The sequence below is a fragment of the Oncorhynchus clarkii genome, chromosome 1 (assembly GCF_045791955.1).
Source record: "Oncorhynchus clarkii lewisi isolate Uvic-CL-2024 chromosome 1, UVic_Ocla_1.0, whole genome shotgun sequence".
In the NCBI taxonomy this organism is placed as follows: Eukaryota; Metazoa; Chordata; class Actinopteri; order Salmoniformes; family Salmonidae; genus Oncorhynchus; species Oncorhynchus clarkii.
Window position 1 is genome coordinate 4,348,985 of NC_092147.1, and position 23,019 is coordinate 4,372,003.

Genomic DNA, 23,019 nt, shown 5'->3' on the forward strand with positions numbered 1-23,019 from the left:
CTCCCTGTATATAGCTCCACATTGATCTGGTACTCCCTGTATATAGCTCCACATTGATCTGGTACTCACTGTATATAGCTCCACATTGATCTGGTACTCCCTGTATATATCTCCATCTTGATCTGGTACTTCTTGTATATAGCTCCACATTGATCTGGTACTCCCTGTATATAGCTCCACATTGATCTGGTACTCCCTGTATATAGCTCCACATTGATCTGGTACTTCCTGTATATAGCTCCACATTGATCTGGTACTTCCTGTATATAGCTCCACATTGATCTGGTACTTCCTGTATATAGCTCCACATTGATCTGGTACTTCCTGTATATAGCTCCACATTGATCTGGTACTTCCTGTATATAGATCCACATTGATCTGGTACTTCCTGTATATAGCTCCACATTGATCTGGTACTTCCTGTATATAGCTCCACATTGATCTGGTACTTCTTGTATATAGCTCCACATTGATCTGGTACTTCTTGTATATAGCTCCACATTGATCTGGTACTTCCTGTATATAGCTCCACATTGATCTGGTACTTCCTGTATATAGCTCCACATTGATCTGGTACTTCCTGTATATAGCTCCACATTGATCTGGTACTTCCTGTATATAGCTCCATTCTTGTGTATTGTATTTTCTTCCTCTTGTGTTAGTTACTATTTTATTTTGTATTATTATTTTTAAACTCTTCATCGTTAGGAAAGGTTTCGTAACGCATATACCCCCAAAAATATCACGTTGATGCAGTGTAGACAAAGACACCTTGTGGTGGGCTACTGCAGCACAATACATGCAGAGAACACATCTTCAAATAGAGACCCTACTTTCCAACAGGTGTCTGTTATACAGTCTACGTTATTCACACGCAAACATATTGAAGCTGCACAATTACATTTGAAATAAATATGAAATAAAACGTGACACGAAAATAACATTTTAACATTTTAATTATTAAAATATTCACCTACAAAACAGCCTATAAACACTATTTACATGATAGCTAGCAGTGATGTTGGTTTAGAGTTGAAAGACACAAAGACAGGCACTTATTTTCCAGTACTGATTACTGAACATGTTTTTTGGCTAAGAGGTAAAACAGTTACATTTATTGTTAAATCAATCGATACAGATTTTAAAATAGGGTTGCTTGTGAGGAAACAGACAATATACACATTTCCCTGAGCAGAGGGGACTGCCAATACAGTGGGGCAAAAAAGTATTTAGTCAGCCACCAATTGTGCAAGTTCTCCCACTTAAAAAGATGAGAGAGGCCTGTAATTTTCATCATAGGTACACTTCAACTATGACAGACAAAATGAGAAAAAGAAATCCAGAAAATCACATTGTAGGATTTTTAAATGAATTTATTTGCAAATTATGGTGGAAAATAAGTATTTGGTCACCTACAAACAAGCAAGATTTCTGGCTCTCACAGACCTGTAACTTCTTCTTTAAGAGGCTCCTCTGTCCTCCACTCGTTACCTGTATTAATGGCACCTGTTTGAACGTGTTATCAGTATAAAAGACACCTGTCCACAACCTCAAACAGTCACACTCCAAACTCCACTATGGCCAAGACCAAAGAGCTGTCAAAAGACACCAGAAACAAAATTGTAGACCTGCACCAGGCTGGGAAGACTGAATCTGCAATAGATAAACAGCTTGGTTTGAAGAAATCAACTGTGGGATCAATTATTGGGAAATGGAAGACATACAAGACCACTGATAATCTCCCTCGATCTGGGGCTCCACGCAAGATCTCACCCCGTGGGGTCAAAATGATCAAAAGAACGGTGAGCAAAAATCCCAGAACCACACGGGGGGACCTAGTGAATGACCTGCAGAGAGCTGGGACCAAAGTAACAAAGCCTACCATCAGTAACACACTACGCTGCCAGGGACTCAAATCCTGCAGTGCCAGATGTGTCCCCCTGCTTAAGCCAGTACATGTCCAGGCCCGTCTGAAGTTTGCTAGAGAGCATTTGGATGATCCAGAAGAGGATTGGGAGAATGTCATATGGTCAGATGAAACCAAAATATAACTTTTTGGTAAAAACTCAACTCATCGTGTTTGGAGGACAAAGAATGCTGAGTTGCATCCAAAGAACACCATACCTACTGTGAAGCATGGGGGTGGAAACATCATGCTTTGGGGCTGTTTTTCTGCAAAGGGACCAGGACGACTGATCCGTGTAAAGGAAAGAATGAATGGGGCCATGTATCGTGTGATTTTGAGTAAAAACCTCCTTCCATCAGCAAGGGCATTGAAGATGAAACGTGGCTGGGTCTTTCAGCATGACAATGATCCCAAACACACCGCCCGGGCAACAAAGGAGTGGCTTCGTAAGAAGCATTTCAAGGTCCTGGAGTGGCCTAGCCAGTCTCCAGATCTCAACCCCATAGAAAATCTTTGGAGGGAGTTGAAAGTCTGTGTTGCCCAGCAACAGCCCCAAAACATCACTGCTCTAGAGGAGATCTGCATGGAGGAATGGGCCAAAATACCAGCAACAGTGTGTGAAAACCTTGTGAAGACTTACAGAAAACGTTTGACCTCTGTCATTGCCAACAAAGGGTATATAACAAAGTTTTTTTCCTAATTTTGTCTGTCATAGTTGAAGTGTACCTATGATGAAAATTACAGGCCTCTCTCATATTTTTAAGTGGGAGAACTTGCACAATTGGTGGCTGACTAAATACTTTTTTGCCCCACTGTATGTGAGACATGAGGTATGTATAATGTTTTGATTTTACACAGGTGTGAACTGTTTATGGGACATTTGGCATCCGTCATGAGTGAAAATTCTGTTAAAAAAAAAAAATATGACATAGAATAGTTAGAAATGATTGATGATTCTGGGGCCAAATCTCATTGATGGTTGTAGGGGTCAATCATGTTCCACTTGTTAGCTTCCTCCAAATCCTCATTCAAGCTGCGGCTACAACAGGTCAACCTCTGGGCAACATGGGTCATCCAACATGGGTCATCCAATACGCCAACCTCTGGGCAACATGGGTCAACATGGGTCATCCAACATGGGTCATCCAACACGCCAATCTCTGGGCATCATGGGTCAACATGGGTCATCCAACAGGTCAACCTCTGGGCAACATGGGTCAACATGGGTAAACATGGGTCATCCAACAGGCCAATCTCTGGGCAACATGGGTCAACATGGGTCATCCAATAGACCAATCTCTGGGCAACATGGGTCATCCAACATGGGTCATCCAATAGGCCAATCTCTGGGCAACATGGGTCATCCAATAGGTCAATCTCTGGGCAACATGGGTCATTCAACAGGCCAAACTCTGGGCAACATGGGTCATCCAATAGGCCAATCTCTGGACAACATGGGTCATCCAATAGGCCAATCTCTGGGCAACATAGGTCACCCCTCATAGCCTGGTTCCTCTCTAGGTTTTTCCTAGCCACCGTGCTTCTACACCTGCATTGCTTGCTGTTTGGGATTTTCTGTACAGCACTTTGTGACATCAGCTGATGTAAAAAAGGGCTTTATAAATACATGTGATTGATTGATTGATCCAACAGGCCAATCTCTGGGAAATATGGGTCATTCAACAGGCCAATCTCTGGGAAACATTGGTCATCCAACAGGCCAATCTCTGGGCAACATGGGTCATCCAACAGGCCAATCTCTGGGCAACATGGGTCATCCAACAGGCCAATCTCTGGGCAACATGGGTCATCCAACAGGCCAATCTCTGGGCAACATGGGTCATCCAACAGGCCAATCTCTGGGAAATATGGGTCATTCAACAGGCCAATCTCTGGGCAACATGGGTCATCCAACAGGCCAATCTCTGGGCAACATGGGTCATTCAACATGCCAATCTCTGGGAAACATTGGTCATTCAACAGGCCAATCTCTGGGCAACATGGGTCATCCAATAGGTCAATCTCTGGGCAACATGGGTCAACATGGGTCATCCAATAGGTCAATATCTGGGCAACATGGGTCAACATGGGTCATCCAATAGGTCAATCTCTGGGCAACATGGGTCAACATGGGTCATCCAACAGGCCAATCTCTGGGCAACATGGGTCATCCAACAGGCCAATCTCTGGTCAACATGGGTCAACATGGGTCATCCAACAGGCCAATCTCTGGGCAACATGGGTCAACATGGGTCATCCAACAGGCCAATCTCTGGGCAACATGGGTCAACATGGGTCATCCAACAGGCCAATCTCTGGGCAACATGGGTCATCCAAGATTAGCTTTCTGAAAGTAGAAAATATCAATTTTATTTTAACTGAAACCAAAGCAAATTGTATTACATTTTAAATTAAATCAATATATTTCAGTAGATTGCTCATTGTAATGTCTGTTTTTACCAACCATTAATGTTGTCTGTTAGTTCTTCTGTCTGTCCAAACAGAGAATAATGACATGTGAAAACAACAATATGAATGAATATTAAAGCCAAGAATTACTTCATTCAGGTGACCGAACTGTTCAATCAAACTCACTGGGGCTTTTCTTGGGAAGCAGTGGTGGTCCACAGATCTCTCGATAGCAAATATCCTGCTGGACTTTATACGTTATTTTATACCTGGGGGGTACAAAGGGGGAAAAATAGCTTATCTACTAAACATACAAAGTACATATAAATACTGATTATTCAACATGCTTCTTGTAGGGATGAAACCAATTTACATTCTGGAAATTAGTTAAGTTATACTAGTACTATATTTAACAGGTGTCAGTGTTTTTACAGTATCTCTTCCTTCTCTAGGTACCCCTGTCTCTTACTGGGTTCAAATCAGGGAAGATACATCCCTTCCTTCCCTAGGTACCCCTGTCTCTTACTGGGTTCAAATCAGGGAAGACACATCCCTTCCTTCCCTAGGTACCCCTGTCTCTTACTGGGTTCAAATCAGGGAAGATGCATCCCTTCCTTCCCTAGGTACCCCTGTCTCTTACTGGGTTCAAATCAGGGAAGACTTCAGCATATAAATAAGTTTACAGTCTATATTAAATCAATTCTGACATGAACACTGCTCAAAAAAATAAGGGGAACACTAAAATAACACATCCTAGATCTAAATGAATGAAATATTCTTATTAAATACTTTTTTCTTTACATAGTTGAATGTGCTGACAACAAAATCACACAGAAAATATCAATGGAAATCAAATGTATCAACCCATGGAGGTTTGGATTTGGAGTCACACTCAAAATTAAAGTGGAAAACCACACTACAAGCTGATCCAACTTTGATGTAATGTCCTTAAAACAAGTCAAAATGAGGCTCAGTAGTGTGTGTGGCCTCCACGTGCCTGTATGACCTCCCTACAACGCCTGGGCATGCTCCTGATGAGGTGGCGGATGGTCTCCTGAGGGATCTCCTCCCAGACCTGGACCAAAGCATCCGCCAACTCCTGGACAGTCTGTGGTGCAACGTGGCGTTGGTGGATGGAGCGAGACATGATGTCCCAGATGTGCTCAATTGGATTCAGGTCTGGGGAATGGGCGGGCCAGTCCATAGCATCAATGCCTTCCTCTTGCAGGAACTGCTGACACACTCCAGCCACATGAGGTCTAGCATAGTCTTGCATTAGGAGGAACCCAGGGCCAACCGCACCAGCATATGGTCTCACAAGGGGTCTGAGGATCTCATCTCGGTACCTAATGGCAGTCAGGCTACCTCTGGCGAGCACATGGAGGGCTGTGCGGCCCCCCAAAGAAATGCCACCCCAAACCATGACTGACCCACCGCCAAACCGGTCATGCTGGAGGATGTTGCAGGCAGCAGAACGTTTTCCACGGCGTCTCCAGACTCTGTCACGTCTGTCACATGTGCTCAGTGTGAACCTGCTTTCATCTGTGAAGAGCACAGGGCGCCAGTGGCGAATTTGCCAATCTTGGTGTTCTCTGGCAAATGCCAAACGTCCTGCACGGTGTTGGGCTGTAAGCACAGCCTGTGGACGTCGGGCCCTCATACCACCCTCATGGAGTCTGTTTCTGACCGTTTGAGCAGACACATGCACATTTGTGGCCTGCTGGAGGTCATTTTGCAGGGCTCTGGCAGTGCTCCTCCTGCTCCTCCTTGCACAAAGGCGGAGGTAGCGGTCCTGCTGCTGGGTTGTTGCCCTCCTACGGCCTCCTCCACGTCTCCTGATGTACTGGCCTGTCTCCTGGTAGCGCCTCCCATGCTCTGGACACTACGCTGACAGACACAGCAAACCTTCTTGCCACAGCTCGCATTGATGTGCCTACCTGGATGAGCTGCACTACCTGAGCCACTTGTGTGGGTTGTAGACTCCGTCTCATGCTACCACTAGAGTGAAAGCACCGCCAGCATTCAAAAGTGACAAAAACATCAGCCAGGAAGCATAGGAACTGAGAAGTGGTCTGGTCACCACCTGCAGAACCACTCCTTTATTGGGGGTGTCTTGCTAATTGCCTATAATTTCCACCTGTTGTCTATTCCATTTGCACAACAGCATGTGAAATTTATTGTCAATCAGTGTTGCTTCCTAAGTGGACAGTTTGATTTCACAGAAGTGTGATTGACTTGGAGTTACATTGTGTTGTTTAAGTGTTCCCTTTATTTTTTTGAGCAGTGTATATATATTCCAAAAGATATAGCTGATGGCTTTCAGACTTCAATACAGGACTGTAATGTTAGCCAGCCAACATACCCAGCTGGGCTAGCAAGCCAGCCAGCCAACATACCAGCCAACATACCCAACTAGGCTAGCAAGCCAGCCAGCCAACATACCCAACTAGGCTAGCAAGCCAGCCAGCCAACATACCCAACTAGGCTAGCAAGCCAGCCAGCCAACTTACCCAACTAGGCTAGCAAGCCAGCCAGCCAATATACCAGCCAACATACCCAACTAGGCTAGCAAGCCAGCCAGCCAACATACCCAACTAGGCTAGCAAGCCAGCCAGCCAACATACCCAACTAGGCTAGCAAGCCAGCCAGCCAACATACCCAACTAGGCTAGCAAGCCAGCCAGCCAACATACCCAACTAGGCTAGCAAGCCAGCCAGCCAACATACCCAACTAGGCTAGCAAGCCAGCCAGCCAACATACCCAACTAGGCTAGCAAGCCAGCCAGCCAACATACCCAACTAGGCTAGCAAGCCAGCCAGCCAACTTACCCAACTAGGCTAGCAAGCCAGCCAGCCAACATACCAGCCAACATACCCAACTAGGCTAGCAAGCCAGCCAGCCAACATACCCAACTAGGCTAGCAAGCCAGCCAGCCAACTTACCCAACTAGGCTAGCAAGCCAGCCAGCCAACATACCCAACTAGGCTAGCAAGCCAGCCAGCCAACATACCCAACTAGGCTAGCAAGCCAGCCAGCCAACATACCCAACTAGGCTAGCAAGCCAGCCAGCCAACATACCCAGCTACATGTGACATGAGTGTATAGACATGCAGAGGAAGTCCACTGTTTGACACTCACAGGTAATGGCAGACTTCGCCCACCCAGACGGGCACGCTCTTGGTTTCAGAGTAAAGGCGGGTACATGGATGGGGCACTCGCTGGCAGACTGCAGACAGACGTGGCCGCGGCAGGACAAAGATAAACACAGATATGTGTTAAAGCACTGAGAGGAGAGGTTCTGAAGGAAGAGGCAGTTAAAAAGGCTGTTAAATATGACCTGAGGGATTGAGGAGAAGACAAAGGGAGGAAGAAAGAGGGAGAGAGGGACATTAGGTGGGAGAGTGATAGGGGGGGATTTGGTCAGAGGAAGAGAGAGGGAGGAAGAGGGAGAGAGGGACATAAGGAGGGAGAGTGATAGGGAGGGAGGGATTTGGTATGAACAGAAAGAGAGAGGAAGGAAGAGAGAGAAAGAGAGAAGATGCAGAGAAAGGGAGACAGGGATTTGGTTTGAGGAAGAAAGACAGAGAGAGAGAGAGAGAGAGAGAAGGTGAAATAGAGGGAGAGAGAGAGAGAGAGAGAGAGAGAGAGAGAGAGAGAGAGAGAAAAAAGGGAGAGACAGAGAAGGTGAAAGAGGGAGAGATAGAGAGAAGGTGAACGAGAGGGAGAGAGAGATTTGTTCTGAGGAGAGAGAGAGAGAGAGAGAGAGAGAGAGAGAGAGAGAGAGAGAGAGAAGGTGAATTAGAGGGAGAGAGAGAGAGAGAAGGTGAAAGAGAGGGAGAGAGAGAGAGAAGGTGAAAGAGGGAGAGAGAGAGAGAGAAGGTGAAAGAGAGGGAGAGAGAGATTTGTTCTGAGAGAGAGAGAGAGAGAGAGAGAGAGAGAGAGACAGGGGGATTTAGCCTGAGAAGGAGTGAGAGAGAGGAGAGATAGGGAGGGTGGAATTTGGCACTCCTCCCTTGTGATTGATGGTTTTAGGAAAGAAATGTTTAAACAGTTTGACTGAGGGTGTTTAGACGTAGAAATGTACAGTATAGAGCCTCACAGTTGATGTGTCAACACACATAATACAGACAAATAGAATGTATTTACAAAAGTCACCTTGTTCGAGAGAGATTTACACGGTTATCGAAATGTTATGCCAGGGTAGGCCCTACACGAAAACACAGACCTTATTTTAACGGTTTCTAAGATTCTCTATGGGGGGAAAAAAGAATGGTGGAAAAAAAACGTTTGGAACCATTTCCCTGTTTGACCGCTAGGTTTTATGGGAATTATGACTCATACTGTGGTACTCTATTAAAAAGAGAAGTGGGCTGTGTGTGTGTGTGTGTGTGTGTGTGTGTGTGTGTGTGTGTGTGTGTGTGTGTGTGTGTGTGTGTGTGTGTGTGTGTGTGTGTGTGTGTGTGTGTGTGTGTGTGTGTGTGTGTGTGTGTGTGTGTGTGTGTGTGTGTGTGTGTGTGTGCCATCTCCTACATTGCTGCAGCATAACACCTTGCGTTACTGGTGAACGGGACTGGACAAGTTCAAACCAAAGGCAAAGCTTTTATTTCAAAATAACCTATTTAGTTTTGAAGTGCTTTGTACCTGAATGGTGATATTATAGTTATGTTATGACTTGCAAAGTTCTATGTTCTATGTGAGGATGTTGCTGGGTAGTTATGGTGCTGGGTAGTTATGGTGCTGGGAAATGATGTCCTCCTATGAGGAAGACATCTGAATCTATTTTTTCTGACAGCCCAAGACAGCTGATCTGAGAGAAAATGCAGTTGTTCTATGCCAAACTAGAGAAAAAAAAATGGTTCTTCGGCTGTCCCCAACCGTTTTGGGTTCCAGGTAAAAACCATTTGGGTTCCATGTAGAACCATTTGGGTTCCATGTAGAAGCATTTTGGGTTCCATTTAAAAAAAAAAAATGTACCTTTATTTAACTAGACAAATTCTTATTTTCAATGACGGCCTAGGAGCAGTGGGTTAACTGCCTTGTTCAGGGGCAGAACGACAGATTTGTACCTTGTCAGCTTGGGGGTTTGAACTTGCAACCTTCCGGTTACAAGTCCAACGCTCTAACCACTATGCTGGTAGAGCATGGCGGTTGCAGCACCAGGGTTGTGGGTTCGATTCCCACGGGTGGAACCATTTTGGGTTCCATGTAGAACCATTTTGGGTTCCAAATAGAACCATTTTGGATTCCAGGTAGAACCATTTTGGATTCCAGGTAGAACCATTTTGGATTCCAGGTAGAACTCCCTGTGGAAATGGTTAAATTTTATTTTTATTTTTTACATTTTGAGTCATTTAGCAGATACTCTTATCCAGTAGTGAGTACATACATTTCTCATCCTTTTTTTCCTGTACTGGCCACCCGTGGGAATCGAACCCACAACCCTGTACTGGCCACCCGTGGGAATCGAACCCACAACCCTGTACTGGCCACCCGTGGGAATCGAACCCACAACCCTCGCCATGCTCTACCATCTGAGCTACATGTAACCCAAAGCAGTTCTACTTGGAACCAAAAGGATTCTACCTGGAACCAACAAGGTTCTTTGAAGGGTTTTCCTATGGGGACAGCTAAATGGTGTGTATGGCACTCCAATGTCAATGTGTCGTGTGGTGGAGACCAAGACAGAAGGCATGAACTCACACAGCTCACACTGCCTGCCCTTGAAACCGGCTATGCAGTCGCAGATGTAGGAGTCGCCGCCCTTCGCACACGTACCCCCGTTCAGGCAGGGCAGACTCCGGCAGTCCTGGGACGACTCTGAAACACAGCAGCTGCTGTCAGGACCCCGAGTTAAGTGGAGCCCAGCAGACAAACCACCAGCTCAGGTTTCACTAAGGCTGCCTGCTATCCAAATTCAACCTATTCTCTTTTTAGAGCACAACATTTGACCAGAGCCCGTTGGGTAGAGTCCTATGAGTAGAGACCTATGGGTAGTCCTATGGGTAGAGTCCTATGGGTAGTCCTATGGGTAGAGTCCTATGGGTAGAGTCCTATGGGTAGAGTCCTATGGGTAGTCCTATGGGTAGAGACCTATGAGTAGAGCCTATGGGTAGTCCTATGGGTAGAGCCCTATGGGTAGTCCTATGGTTAGAGCCCAATAGGTAGAGCCCTATGGGTTTCCCTATTGGTAGGGTCCTATGGGTACAGTCCTATGGGTAGAGTCCTATGGGTACCGTCCTATGGGTAGAGTTCTATGGGTAGAGACCTTTTGGTTTCCCTACGGCTCGAGTCCTATGGGTAGGGACCTATGGGTAGAGCCCAATGGGTTTCCCTAATGGTCGAGTCCTATGGGTAGAGTCCTATGGGTAGAGACCTATGGGTAGAACCCTATGGGTTCCCCTATGGGTAGATTCCTATGGGTTTCCCTATGGGTAGAGTCCTATGGTAGAGCCTATGGGTGTAGCCCTATGGGTAGAGCCTCATGGGTAGAACCTTGTGGGTAGAATCCTATGAGGTTCCTCTATGGGTAAAGCCTATGAGTAGAGTCCTATGGGTAGAGCCCTATGGGTAGAGACCTATGGGTAGAGCCCTATGGGTAGATCCCTGTTGGTAGAGCCCTGTGGTAGATTCCTGAGGGTAGAGCCCTTTGGGTAGAGCCCTGTGGGTAGAGCCCTATGGGTAGATCCCTGTTGGTAGAGCCCTGTGGGTAGAGCCCTATGGGTAGAGCGCTGTGGGTAGAGCCCTATGGGTAGAGTCCTATGAGGTTCCCCTATGGGTAGAGTCCTATGGGTAGAGTCCTGTGGGTAGAGCCCTGTGGGTAGAGGCATATGGGTAGAGCCCTGTGGTAGATTCCTGAGGGTAGAGCCCTTTGGGTAGAGCTCTGTGGGTAGAGCCCTATTGATAGAGCCCTGTGGGTAGAGCCCTATGGGTAGAGCCCTGTGGGTAGAGCCGTGTGGGTAGAGCCCTATGGGTAGAGTCCTATGAGGTTCCCCTATATGGGTAGAGTCCTATGGGTAGAGCCCTATGGGTAGAGTCCTATGAGGTTCCCCTGTGGGTAGAGCCTTGTGGGTAGAGTCCTATAAGGTTCCCCTGTGGGTAGAGTCCTATGGGTAGAGTCCTATGAGGTTCCCCTGTGGGTAGAGTCCTATGAGGTTCCCCTGTGGGTAGAGTCCTATGAGGTTCCCCTATGGGTAGAGACCTGTGGGTAGAGTCCTGTGGGTAGAGTCCTATGGGTAGAGTCCTATGAGGTTCCCCTGTGGGTAGAGTCCTATGGGTAGAGTCCTATGAGGTTCCCCTGTGGGTAGAGTCCTATGGGTAGAGTCCTATGAGGTTCCCCTGTGGGTAGAGTCCTATGGGTAGAGTCCTATGGGTAGAGTCCTATGGGGTTCCCCTATGGGTAGAGCCCTGTGGGTAGAGTCCTGTGGGTAGAGTCCTATGGGTAGAGTCCTATGAGGTTCCCCTGTGGGTAGAATCCTATGGGTAGAGTCCTATGAGGTTCCCCTGTGGGTAGAGTCCTGTGGGTAGAGTCCTGCGAGTATAGTCATAAGGTTCCCCTGTGGGTAGAGTCCTGTGGGTAGAGTCCTATGGGGTTCCCTTGTGGGTAGAGTCCTATGGGTAGAGCCGTATGGGTAGAGTCCTATGGGGTTCCCCTTTGGGTAGAGTACTGTGGGTAGAGTCCTATGAGGTTCCCCTGTGGGTAGAGTCCTATGGGTAGAGTCCTATGAGTAGAGCCCTATGGCTAGAGTCCTATGAGGTTCCCCTGTGGGTAGAGCCCTGTGGATAGAGTCCTGTGGGTAGAGTCCTATGGGTAGAGTCCTATGGGGTTCCCCTATGGATAGAGCCCTGTGGGTAGAGTCCTGTGGGTAGAGTCCTATGGGTAGAGTCCTATGGGGTTCCCCTTTGGGTAGAGTACTGTGGGTAGAGTCCTATGAGGTTCCCCTGTGGGTAGAGTCCTATGGGTAGAGTCCTATGAGTAGAGCCCTATGGCTAGAGTCATATGAGTTTCCCCTGTGGGTAGAGCCCTGTGGATAGAGTCCTGTGGGTAGAGTCCTATGGGTAGAGTCCTATGGGGTTCCCCTTTGGGTAGAGTACTGTGGGTAGAGTCCTATAAGGTTCCCCTGTGGGTAGAGTCCTGTGGGTAGAGTCCTATGGGTAGAGTCCTAAGAGGTTCCCCTGTGGGTAGAGTCCTGTGGGTAGAGCCCTATGGGTAGAGTCCTATGAGGTTCCCCTGTGGGTAGAGTCCTATGGGTAGAGTCCTATGAGGTTCCCCTGTGGGTAGAGTCCTATGGGTAGAGTCCTATGAGGTTCCCCTGTGGGTAGAGTCCTATGGGTAGAGTCCTATGAGGTTCCCCTGTGGGTAGAGTCCTATGGGTAGAGCCCTGTGGGTAGAGTCCTATGAGGTTCCCCTGTGGGTAGAGTCCTATGGGTAGAGTCCTATGAGTAGAGCCCTATGGCTAGAGTCCTATGAGGTTCCCCTGTGGGTAGAGTCCTATGGGTAGAGTCCTATGAGGTTCCCCTGTGGGTAGAATCCTATGGGTAGAGTCCTATGAGGTTCCCCTGTGGGTAGAGTCCTATGGGTAGAGTCCTATGAGGTTCCCCTGTGGTTAGAGTCCTATGGGTAGAGCCCTGTGGGTAGAGTCCTATGAGGTTCCCCTGTGGGTAGAGTCCTATGGGTAGAGTCCTATGAGTAGAGCCCTATGGCTAGAGTCCTATGAGGTTCCCCTGTGGGTAGATTCCTATGGGTAGAGTCCTATGGGGTTCCCCTATGGGTAGAGCCCTGTGGGTAGAGTCCTGTGGGTAGAGTCCTATGGGTAGAGTCCTATGAGGTTCCCCTGTGGGTAGAATCCTATGGGTAGAGTCCTATGAGGTTCCCCTGTGGGTAGAGTCCTGTGGGTAGAGTCCTGCGAGTATAGTCATAAGGTTCCCCTGTGGGTAGAGTCCTGTGGGTAGAGTCCTATGGGGTTCCCTTGTGGGTAGAGTCCTATGGGTAGAGCCGTATGGCTAGAGTCCTATGGGGTTCCCCTATGGATAGAGCCCTGTGGGTAGAGTCCTGTGGGTAGAGTCCTATGGGTAGAGTCCTATGGGGTTCCCCTGTGGGTAGAGTCCTATGTGTAGAGCCCTGAGTGTAGAGTCCTATGAGGTTCCCCTGTGGGTAGAGTCCTATGGGTAGAGTCCTATGAGTAGAGCCCTATGAGGTTCCCCTGTGGGTAGAGTCCTATGGGTAGAGCCGTATGGCTAGAGTCCTATGAGGTTCCCCTGTGGGAAGAGCCCTGTGGATAGAGTCGTGTGGGTAGAGTCCTATGGGTAGAGTCCTATGGGTAGAGTCCTATGAGTAGAGCCCTATGAGGTTCCCCTGTGAGTAGTGCCCTGTGGATAGAGTCCTGTGGGTAGAGTCCTATGGGTAGAGTCCTATGGGGTTCCCCTATGGGTAGAGCCCTGTGGGTAGAATCCTGTGGGTAGAGTCCTATGGGTAGAGTCCTATGAGGTTCCCCTGTGGGTAGACTCCTGTGGGTAGAGTCCTATGAGGTTCCCCTGTGGGTAGAGTCCTATGGGTAGAGCCGTATGGCTAGAGTCCTATGAGGTTCCCCTGTGGGAAGAGCCCTGTGGAAAGAGTCCTGTGGGTAGAGTCCTATGGGTAGAGTCCTATGGGGTTCCCCTATGGGTAGAGCCCTGTGGGTAGAATCCTGTGGGTAGAGTCCTATGGGTAGAGTCCTATGAGGTTCCCCTGTGGGTAGACTCCTGTGGGTAGAGTCCTGCGAGTAGAGTCCTATGAGGTTCCCCTGTGGGTATAGTCCTGTGGGTAGAGTCCTATGGGTAGAGTCCTATGAGGTTCCCCTGTGGGTAGAGTCCTATGGGTAGAGCCGTATGGCTAGAGTCCTATGAGGTTCCCCTGTGGGAAGAGCCCTGTGGATAGAGTCGTGTGGGTAGAGTCCTATGGGTAGAGTCCTATGGGGTTCCGCTATGGGTAGAGTTCTGCGAGTAGAGTCCTATGGGGTTCCCCTATGGGTAGATTCCTGTGGGTAGAGCCATGTGGGTAGAGTCCTGTGGGTAGAGTCCTATGGGTAGAGTTCTATGAGGTTCCCCTGTGGGTAGAGTCCTATGGGTAGAGCCCTATGAGGTTCCCCTGTGGGTAGAATCCTATGGGTAGAGTCCTGTGGGTAGAGTCCTATGGGTAGAGTCCTATGGGAAGAGTCCTATGGGTAGAGTCCTATGAGGTTCCCCTGTGGTTAGAGTCCTGTGGGTAGAGTCCTTGGGTAGAGTCCTATGGATAGAGTCCTATGAGGTTCCCCTCTGGGTAGAGTCCTGTGGGTAGAGTCCTGTGGGTAGAGTCCTATGGGTAGAATCCTATGAGGTTCCCCTGTGGGTAGAGTCCTATGGGTAGAGTCCTATGGGTATACTCCTATGAGGTTCCCCTGTGGGTAGAGTCCTGTGGGTAGAGTCCTATGGGTAGAGTCCTATGAGGTTCCCCTGTGGGTAGAATCCTATGGGTAGAGTCCTATGAGGTTCCCCAGTGGGTAGAGTCCTGTGGGTAGAGTCCTGCGAGTAGAGTCCTATGAGGTTCACCTGTGGGTAGAGTCCTATGGGTAGAGTCATATGGGTATACTCCTATGAGGTTCCCCTGTGGGTAGAGTCCTGTGGGTAGAGTCCTATGGGTAGAGTCCTATGAGGTTCCCCTGTGGGTAGAGACCTATGGGTAGAGTCCTATGAGGTTCCCCTGTGGGTAGAGTCCTATGGGTAGAGTCCTATGAGGTTCCCCTGTGGGTAGAGTCCTATGGGTAGAGTCCTATGGGTAGAGTCCTATGGGTAGAGTCCTGTGGGTAGAGTACTATGGGTAGAGTCCTATGGGTAGAGTCCTATGAGGTTCCCCTGTGGGTAGAGTCCTATGGGTAGAGTCCTATGAGGTTCCCCTGTGGGTAGAGTCCTGTGGGTACAGTCCTGTGGGTAGAGTCCTATGGGTAGAGTCCTATGGGTAGAGTCCTATGAGGTTCCCCTGTGGGCCCTGGTCAAAGTAATCCCCTTTAAAGCGGTCTCTCATGTCTCTCATTCTCTTATGTTTCTCATTCTCGCTGTAATACATTGCTATTGTAAAGCTTGGTTGACATTCCCTTCATCCTCCTCGTTGCCAGCTACAGTCCTGTGGCCAGAAGATAAATGATCCATCGCTGTATATATGGAGACGTAATAATTAACATACTGTTTCTATTGAGTGGCGCCTATAGGAGAAGATTAGCATAGATTAGCATAGATCAGCATAGATTAACATATATTAACATAGCTTCCATGTGTCAGACCTCCCATTAAAACTGACTGGTGCTGGGAGATGTAAAGAATGCTGTACTTTCCATATGGACCCAGTTACAGACGAGAGGGTTCCATATCTGGCATCTTAACTACACCACAACTCTGTCCTGCATGACAGATTATACTGTAGCGACCAACACCAAGGCCACCTCCTCAAGAGGTCCCATCTCCCGCTGGGCGGCTACGGTGTTGAGTTGACAGTCGCTGGATCCACTTTTGACCTGCTATTTTAAAATGTATTTTTTTAAATCTTTTTTTAAATTCACTGCAATTTCCTACGATATACAAGACCACCAGAATACCTACCATATACAAGACCACCAGAATACCTACCATATACAGGACCACCAGAATACCTACCATATACAGGACCACCAGAATACCTACCATATACAGGACCACCAGAATACCTACCATATACAAGACCACCAGAATACCTACCATATACAAGACCACCAGAATACCTACCATATACAAGACCACCAGAATACCTACCATATACAAGACCACCAGAATACCTACCATATACAAGAGCACCAGAATACCTACCATATACAAGACCACCAGAATACCTACCATATACAAGACCACCAGAATACCTACCATATACAATACTACCAGAATACCTACCATATACAAGACCACTAGAATACCTACCATATACAAGAGCACCAGAATACCTACCATATACAAGACCACCAGAATACCTACCATATACAAGACCACCAGAATACCTACCATATACAATACTACCAGAATACCTACCATATACAAGACCACCAGAATACCTACCATATACAAGAGCACCAGAATACCTACCATATACAAGACCACCAGAATACCTACCATATACAATACTACCAGAATACCTACCATATATAGTACAAGACCACCAGAATACCTACCAGGTTTTCTCTTGGACTCCTCCTCTTCCTCCTTCCTCTGGATCTCTAGTGCAAGGCTGATTTTATTGGTTGTCTCCTCCATCCTCTCTAGCTGAATGGGGGGCTCGGGTTCTGCGAGGCAGAATCAAAGAGGTATTGATTCATACCACCATTCAGTACAAATGTACTACTGGTCTATGTGAATGTTAAAATGTGCCACATCATGCTGAAGCTTAGCACCTAAAGATGCTATGTGCTGGTTATACCTGGTTATACCTGGTTATAACAACACTTACTAGTGTCACCTGGCTGGTTATACCTGGTTATACCTGGTTATACCTGGTTATAACAACCCTTACTAGTGTCACCTGGCTGGTTACACCTGGTTATAACAACACTTACTAGTGCCACCTGGCTGGTAATACCAGGTTATAACAACCCTTACTAGTGTCACCTGGCTGGTTATACCTGGTTATAACAATACTTACTAGTGTCACCTGGCTGGTTATACCTGGTTATAACAACACTTACTAGTGTCACCTGGCTGGTTATACCTGGTTATACCTGGTTATACCTGGTTATAACAACCCTTACTAGTGTCACCTGGCTGGTTATACCTGGTTATAACAATACTTACTAGTGTCACCTAGCTGGTAATACCTGGTTATAACAACACGTACTAGTGTCACCTGGCTGGTTATACCTGGTTATAACAATACTTACTAGTGTCACCTGGCTGGTTATACCTGGTTATACCTGGTTATAACAACACTTACTAGTGTCACCTGGCTGGTTATACCTGGTTATACCTGGTTATAACAACACTTTCTAGTGCCACCTGGCTGGTTATACCTGGTTATACCTGGTTATACCTGGTTATAACAACACTTACTAGTGTCACCTGGCTGGTTATACCTGGTTATACCTGGTTATAACAACACTTACTAGTGTCACCTGGCTGGTTATACCTGGTTATACCTGGTTATAACAACACTTACTAGTGTCACCTGGCTGGTTATACCTGGTTATACCTGGTTATAACAACACTTACTAGTGTCACCTGGCTGGTTATACCTGGTTATACCTGGTTATAACAATACTTACTAGTGTCACCTGGCTGGTTATACCTGGTTATACCTGGTTATAACAACACTTACTAGTGCCACCTGGCTGGTTATACCTGGTTATACCTGGTTATAACAACACTTACTAGTGCCACCTGGCTGGTTATACCTGGTTATACCTGGTTAAAACAACACTTACTAGTGCCACCTGGCTGGTTATACCTGGTTATACCTGGTTAAAACAACACTTACTAGTGCCACCTGGCTGGTTATACCTGGTTATACCTGGTTAAAACAACACTTACTAGTGCCACCTGGCTGGTTATACCTGGTTATACCTGGTTAAAACAACACTTACTAGTGCCACCTGGCTGGTTATACCTGGTTATACCTGGTTATACCTGGTTATACCTGGTTATAACAACACTTACTAGTGCGGTGTCTGATGGCCTTTCTGGGCAGTTTGGAGAACTCAGCTGTTATCTTCCCTCTACCATCAATCAGCTCTGTGTATCTAGAAGAAAACAAACAAACAAAATGATGATAAGCACTTTTACAGAGACAGAGACAGACAGACTGAGACAGACAGACAGACAAATAGAGCCTGAGACAGACAGACAAATAGAGCCTGAGACAGACAGACAAATAGAGCCTGAGACAGACAGACAAATAGAGCCTGAGACTGACAGACAAATAGAGCCTGAGACAGACAGACAAATAGAGCCTGAGACAGACAGACAAATAGAGCCTGAGACAGACAGACAAATAGAGCCTGAGACAGACAGACAAATAGAGCCTGAGATAGACATACAAATAGAGCCTGAGACAGACAGACAAATAGAGCCTGAGACAGACAGACAAATAGAGCCTGAGACAGACAGACAAATAGAGCCTGACACAGACAGACAAATAGAGCCTGAGACAGACAGACAAATAGAGCCTGAGACAGACAAATAGAGCCTGAGACAGACATACAAATAGAGCCTGAGACAGACAGACAAATAGAGCCTGAGACAGACAGACAAACAGAGCCTGAGACTGACAGACAAATAGAGCCTGAGACAGACAGACAAATAGAGCCTGAGACAGACAGACAAATAGAGCCTGAGACAGACAGACAAATAGAGCCTGAGACAGACATACAAATAGAGCCTGAGACAGACAGACAAATAGAGCCTGAGACAGACAGACAAATAGAGCCTGAGACAGACAGACAAATAGAGCCTGAGACAGACAGACAAATAGAGCCTGAGACAGACAGACAAATCGAGCCTGAGACAGACAGACAAATAGAGCCTGAAACAGATAGACAAATAGAGCCTGAGACAGACAGACAAATAGAGCCTGAGACAGACATACAAATAGAGCCTGAGACAGACAGACAAATAGAGCCTGAGACAGACAGACAAATAGAGCCTGAGACAGACAGACAAATAGAGCCTTAGACAGATAGACAAATAGAGCCTGAGACAGATAGACAAATAGAGCCTGAGACAGACAAATAGAGCCTGAGACAGACAAATATAGCCTGAGACAGACACACAAATAAAGCCTGAGACAGACAAATAGAGCCTGAGACAGACAGACAAATAGAGCCTGAGACAGATAGACAAATAAAGCCTGAGACAGACAAATAGAGCCTGAGACAGACAGACAAATAGAGCCCGAGACAGACAGACAAATAGAGCCTGAGACAGACAGACAAATAGAGCCTGAGACAGACAGACAAATAGAGCCTGAGACAGACAGACAAATAGAGCCTGAGACAGACAGACAAATAGAGCCTGAGACAGACAGACAAATAGAGCCTGAGACAGACAGACAAATCGAGCCTGAGACAGACAGACAAATAGAGCCTGAAACAGATAGACAAATAGAGCCTGAGACAGACATACAAATAGAGCCTGAGACAGACAGACAAATAGAGCCTGAGACAGATAGACAAATAGAGCCTGAGACAGACAGACAGACAGACAAATCGAGCCTGAGACAGACAGACAAATAGAGCCCGAGACAGACAGACAAATAGAGGCTGAGACAGACAGACAAATAGAGCCTGAGACAGACAGACAAATAGAGCCTGAGACAGACAGACATATAGAGCCTGAGATAATTCACCTTGAATTGTCTCTTTTAACACAAAATAGGTAGGTTTCAACTCAGCATTCCAATATATTTCTGCAATAAGTGTGAAACTGCACTCTAGTGTCTTATTCCAAGTGATAGTTTGAGACAAAAACCAACACCGCAGTACAGGGCTTTTAAAACATTTACCCAACCCACTATACAACCAGCCCAATGCTGGTTGGTGGCCTACCCGGACATCTCTTCAGAGTGCTCTATCTCCCCAGTCACCCCCAGGTCCTGAGTGAGTCCCTCCCTCCCTCCCTCCCTCCCTCCCTCACCTCCCTCCCTCTTACCTGGGCATCTCTTCAGAGAGCTCTCTCTCTCCAGCCACCCCCAGGTCCTGAGTGACTCCCTCCCTCCCTCCCTCCCTCCCTCCCTCCCTCCCTCCCTCCCTCCCTCCCTCTTACCTGGGCATCTCTTCAGAGAGCTCTCTCTCTCCAACCACCCCCAGGTCCTGAGGTTCAGACGGGGCTAGTGTATGACTCACAGGAGTTCCCTGGCCCACGACAGACGGTCTCCCCCTCGTCCTCCCTCCCCATCGTTCCTCCATCGATACTGGTGATTCAGAGGAAACAGAACAAAGAGAAATGGATGGATTACAGTTGTTGTTGTTGTTGTTGTTGTTATTTGTGAGAGCCCAAGGTAAAGTTCATTGATCATGATCATGTGGTGATAGAGAAATCAATTTAATCAAATCAAATATATTTTTTATAAAGCCCTTTTTTTTATATCATCAGTTGTCACAAAGAGCTTTACAGATACCCAGCCTAAAACCACAAAGAGCAAGCAGAAGCACAGTGGCTAGGAAAAACTCCCTAGAAGGCAGGAACCTAGGAAGAAACCTAGAGAGGAACCAGACTCAGGGGGCTTTCTGTCCAGAGGACTGAAACAGACAAAAAAGACACTCCCAGATCGTAAAAGTTTTTTGAGTTGATTCCTGTCTCATTCTGGTGTGTCCGCCAGAGTAATAACAATGTGAAATCTCAGTCCTATAGAAATGGGCATGTTATAGTGGGAACAGAACACTCACATGTGGTGAAGGCCAGGTGCTGTGGTACGCTGTGAATCTGTTCCTGTCCCGTGTTCCTAACAGCCGTGAGAGCAAGGTGGTAGTGCTGTCCCGGAGAAAGCTCTCTCAGGGTATACGTCTCTAACTTCCCATTGGGTAGGAAGCGGCTCCGGGTGCTCAGGCCTCGCGTCACATTGACCACGAAGCCGTCTGGCAGGTTCCTGGGATGGTGGTCCCACGTCACCAGGGCAGAGTTGGAGGTCACATGTGCCAAAGACAGGTTCTGAGGGGGGAGGGGCCCTATGGGGAAGGGGGGTGGGGGTCAATGTCATCAGGATAGCCAGAACAGAACAGAACAGAACAGAACAGAACAGAACAGAACTCAATAACCATAGTTTACTCATCACATTTTTTTAGTTGATCAGTTATACTTGATTTGAGATGGTCAAAGTTTTCAGGATGGGATCAATTCAGGATGGGATAAATTCAGGATGGGATAAATTCAGGATGGGATGAATTCAGGATGGGATGAATTCAGGATGGGATAAATTTCAGGATGGGATAAATTCAGGATGGGATAAATTCAGGATGGGACAAATTCAGGATGGGATAAATTTCAGGATGGGATAAATTCAGGATGGGATCAATTCAAGATACGATAAATTCAGGATGGGATAAATTTCAGGATGGGATAAATTCAGGATGGGATAAATTCAGGATGGGATCAATTCAGGATACGATGAATTCAGGATGGGATGAATTCAGGATGGGATAAATTCAGGATGGGATCAATTCAAGATAAGATCAATTCAGGAGAAACTCACAAGAAACAAGGGATGCATTTCTAACTATGTTACACCAGCATAGAGAGGGTATACAGTCTATAGTTTAACTCTCTGTACAGTCTATAGTTTAACTCTCTATACAGTCTATAGTTTAACTCTCTATACAGTTTATAGCAGTTTAACTCTCTGTACAGTCTATAGTTTAACTCTCTATACAGTCTACAGTTTAACTCTCTGTACAGTCTACAGTTTAACTCTCTATACAGTCTATAGTTTAACTCTCTGTACAGACTACAGTTGAACTCTCTGTACAGTCTATAGTTTAACTCTCTATACAGTCTATAGTTTAACTCTCTATACAGTATATAGCAGTTTAACTCTCTGTACAGTCTATAGTTTAACTCTCTATGCAGTCTAGAGTTTAACTCTCTGTACAGACTACAGTTTAACTCTCTGTATAGTCTAGTTTAACTCTCTGTACAGTCTATAGCAGTTTAACTCTCTATACAGTCTATAGTTTAACTCTCTGTACAGTCTATAGTTTAACTCTCTGTACAGTCTATAGTTTAACTCTCTATACAGTCTACAGTTTAACTCTCTGTACAGTCTACAGTTTAACTCTCTATACAGTCTATAGTTTAACTCTCTGTACAGACTACAGTTTAACTCTCTATACAGTCTATAGTTTAACTCTCTGTACAGTCTATAGTTTAACTCTCTGTACAGTCTATAGCAGTTTAACTCTCTATACAGTCTATAGTTTAACTATCTGTACAGTCTATAGTTTAACTCTCTGTACAGTCTATAGCAGTTTAACTCTCTATACAGTCTATAGTTTAACTCTCTGTACAGTCTATAGTTTAACTCTCTGTACAGTCTACAGCAGTTTAACTCTCTATACAGTCTATAGTTTAACTCTCTGTACAGTCTATAGTTTAACTCTCTGTACAGTCTACAGTTTAACTCTCTGTACAGTCTATAGTTTAACTCTCTGTACAGTCTATAGTTTAACTCTCTGTACAGTCTATAGCAGTTTAACTCTCTATACAGTCTATAGTTTAACTCTCTGTACAGTCTATAGTTTAACTCTCTGTACAGTCTACAGCAGTTTAACTCTCTGTACAGTCTATAGTTTAACTCTCTGTACAGTCTATAGTTTAACTCTCTGTACAGTCTACAGTTTAACTCTCTGTACAGTCTACAGTTTAACTCTATGTACAGTCTATAGTTTAACTCTCTGTACAGTCTACAGCAGTTTAACTCTCTGTACAGTCTATAGTTTAACTCTCTGTACAGTCTATCGTTTAACTCTCTGCACAGTCTACAGTTTAACTCTCTGTACAGTCTACAGTTTAACTCTATGTACAGTCTATAGTTTAACTCTCTGTACAGACTACAGCAGTTTTCTAATTTGAGCGGCCATGTTAAGGTGTCTCGTCTCCAGGTTATTTGATTTGTTTGGTGGACTAGGACTATTTATGTGAGGATGGGGATTTACAACAAATGCATAGTGTATTATTGAGGTTCATTGAGC

General features: G+C 46.2%; 1 protein-coding gene across 1 annotated transcript in view; it reads right to left on the bottom strand.

The window, feature by feature from the left end:
- Positions 1–990: 990 nt before the first annotated feature.
- Positions 991–23,019, bottom strand: part of LOC139416268 (sushi, nidogen and EGF-like domain-containing protein 1) — a 108,727-nt gene continuing 86,698 nt past the window's right edge. Inside the window, exons 24-32 of the mRNA XM_071164769.1 lie at positions 20,722–21,000; positions 20,099–20,246; positions 17,996–18,078; positions 16,522–16,632; positions 10,016–10,132; positions 7,454–7,541; positions 4,502–4,584; positions 4,371–4,398; positions 991–4,253 (exon numbers count right to left, since the gene is read on the bottom strand). Coding sequence (XP_071020870.1) covers positions 4,373–4,398; positions 4,502–4,584; positions 7,454–7,541; positions 10,016–10,132; positions 16,522–16,632; positions 17,996–18,078; positions 20,099–20,246; positions 20,722–21,000 — 935 coding nt within the window. The 3' untranslated portion in view covers positions 991–4,253; positions 4,371–4,372. The remainder of the gene's footprint in view (positions 4,254–4,370; positions 4,399–4,501; positions 4,585–7,453; positions 7,542–10,015; positions 10,133–16,521; positions 16,633–17,995; positions 18,079–20,098; positions 20,247–20,721; positions 21,001–23,019) is intronic.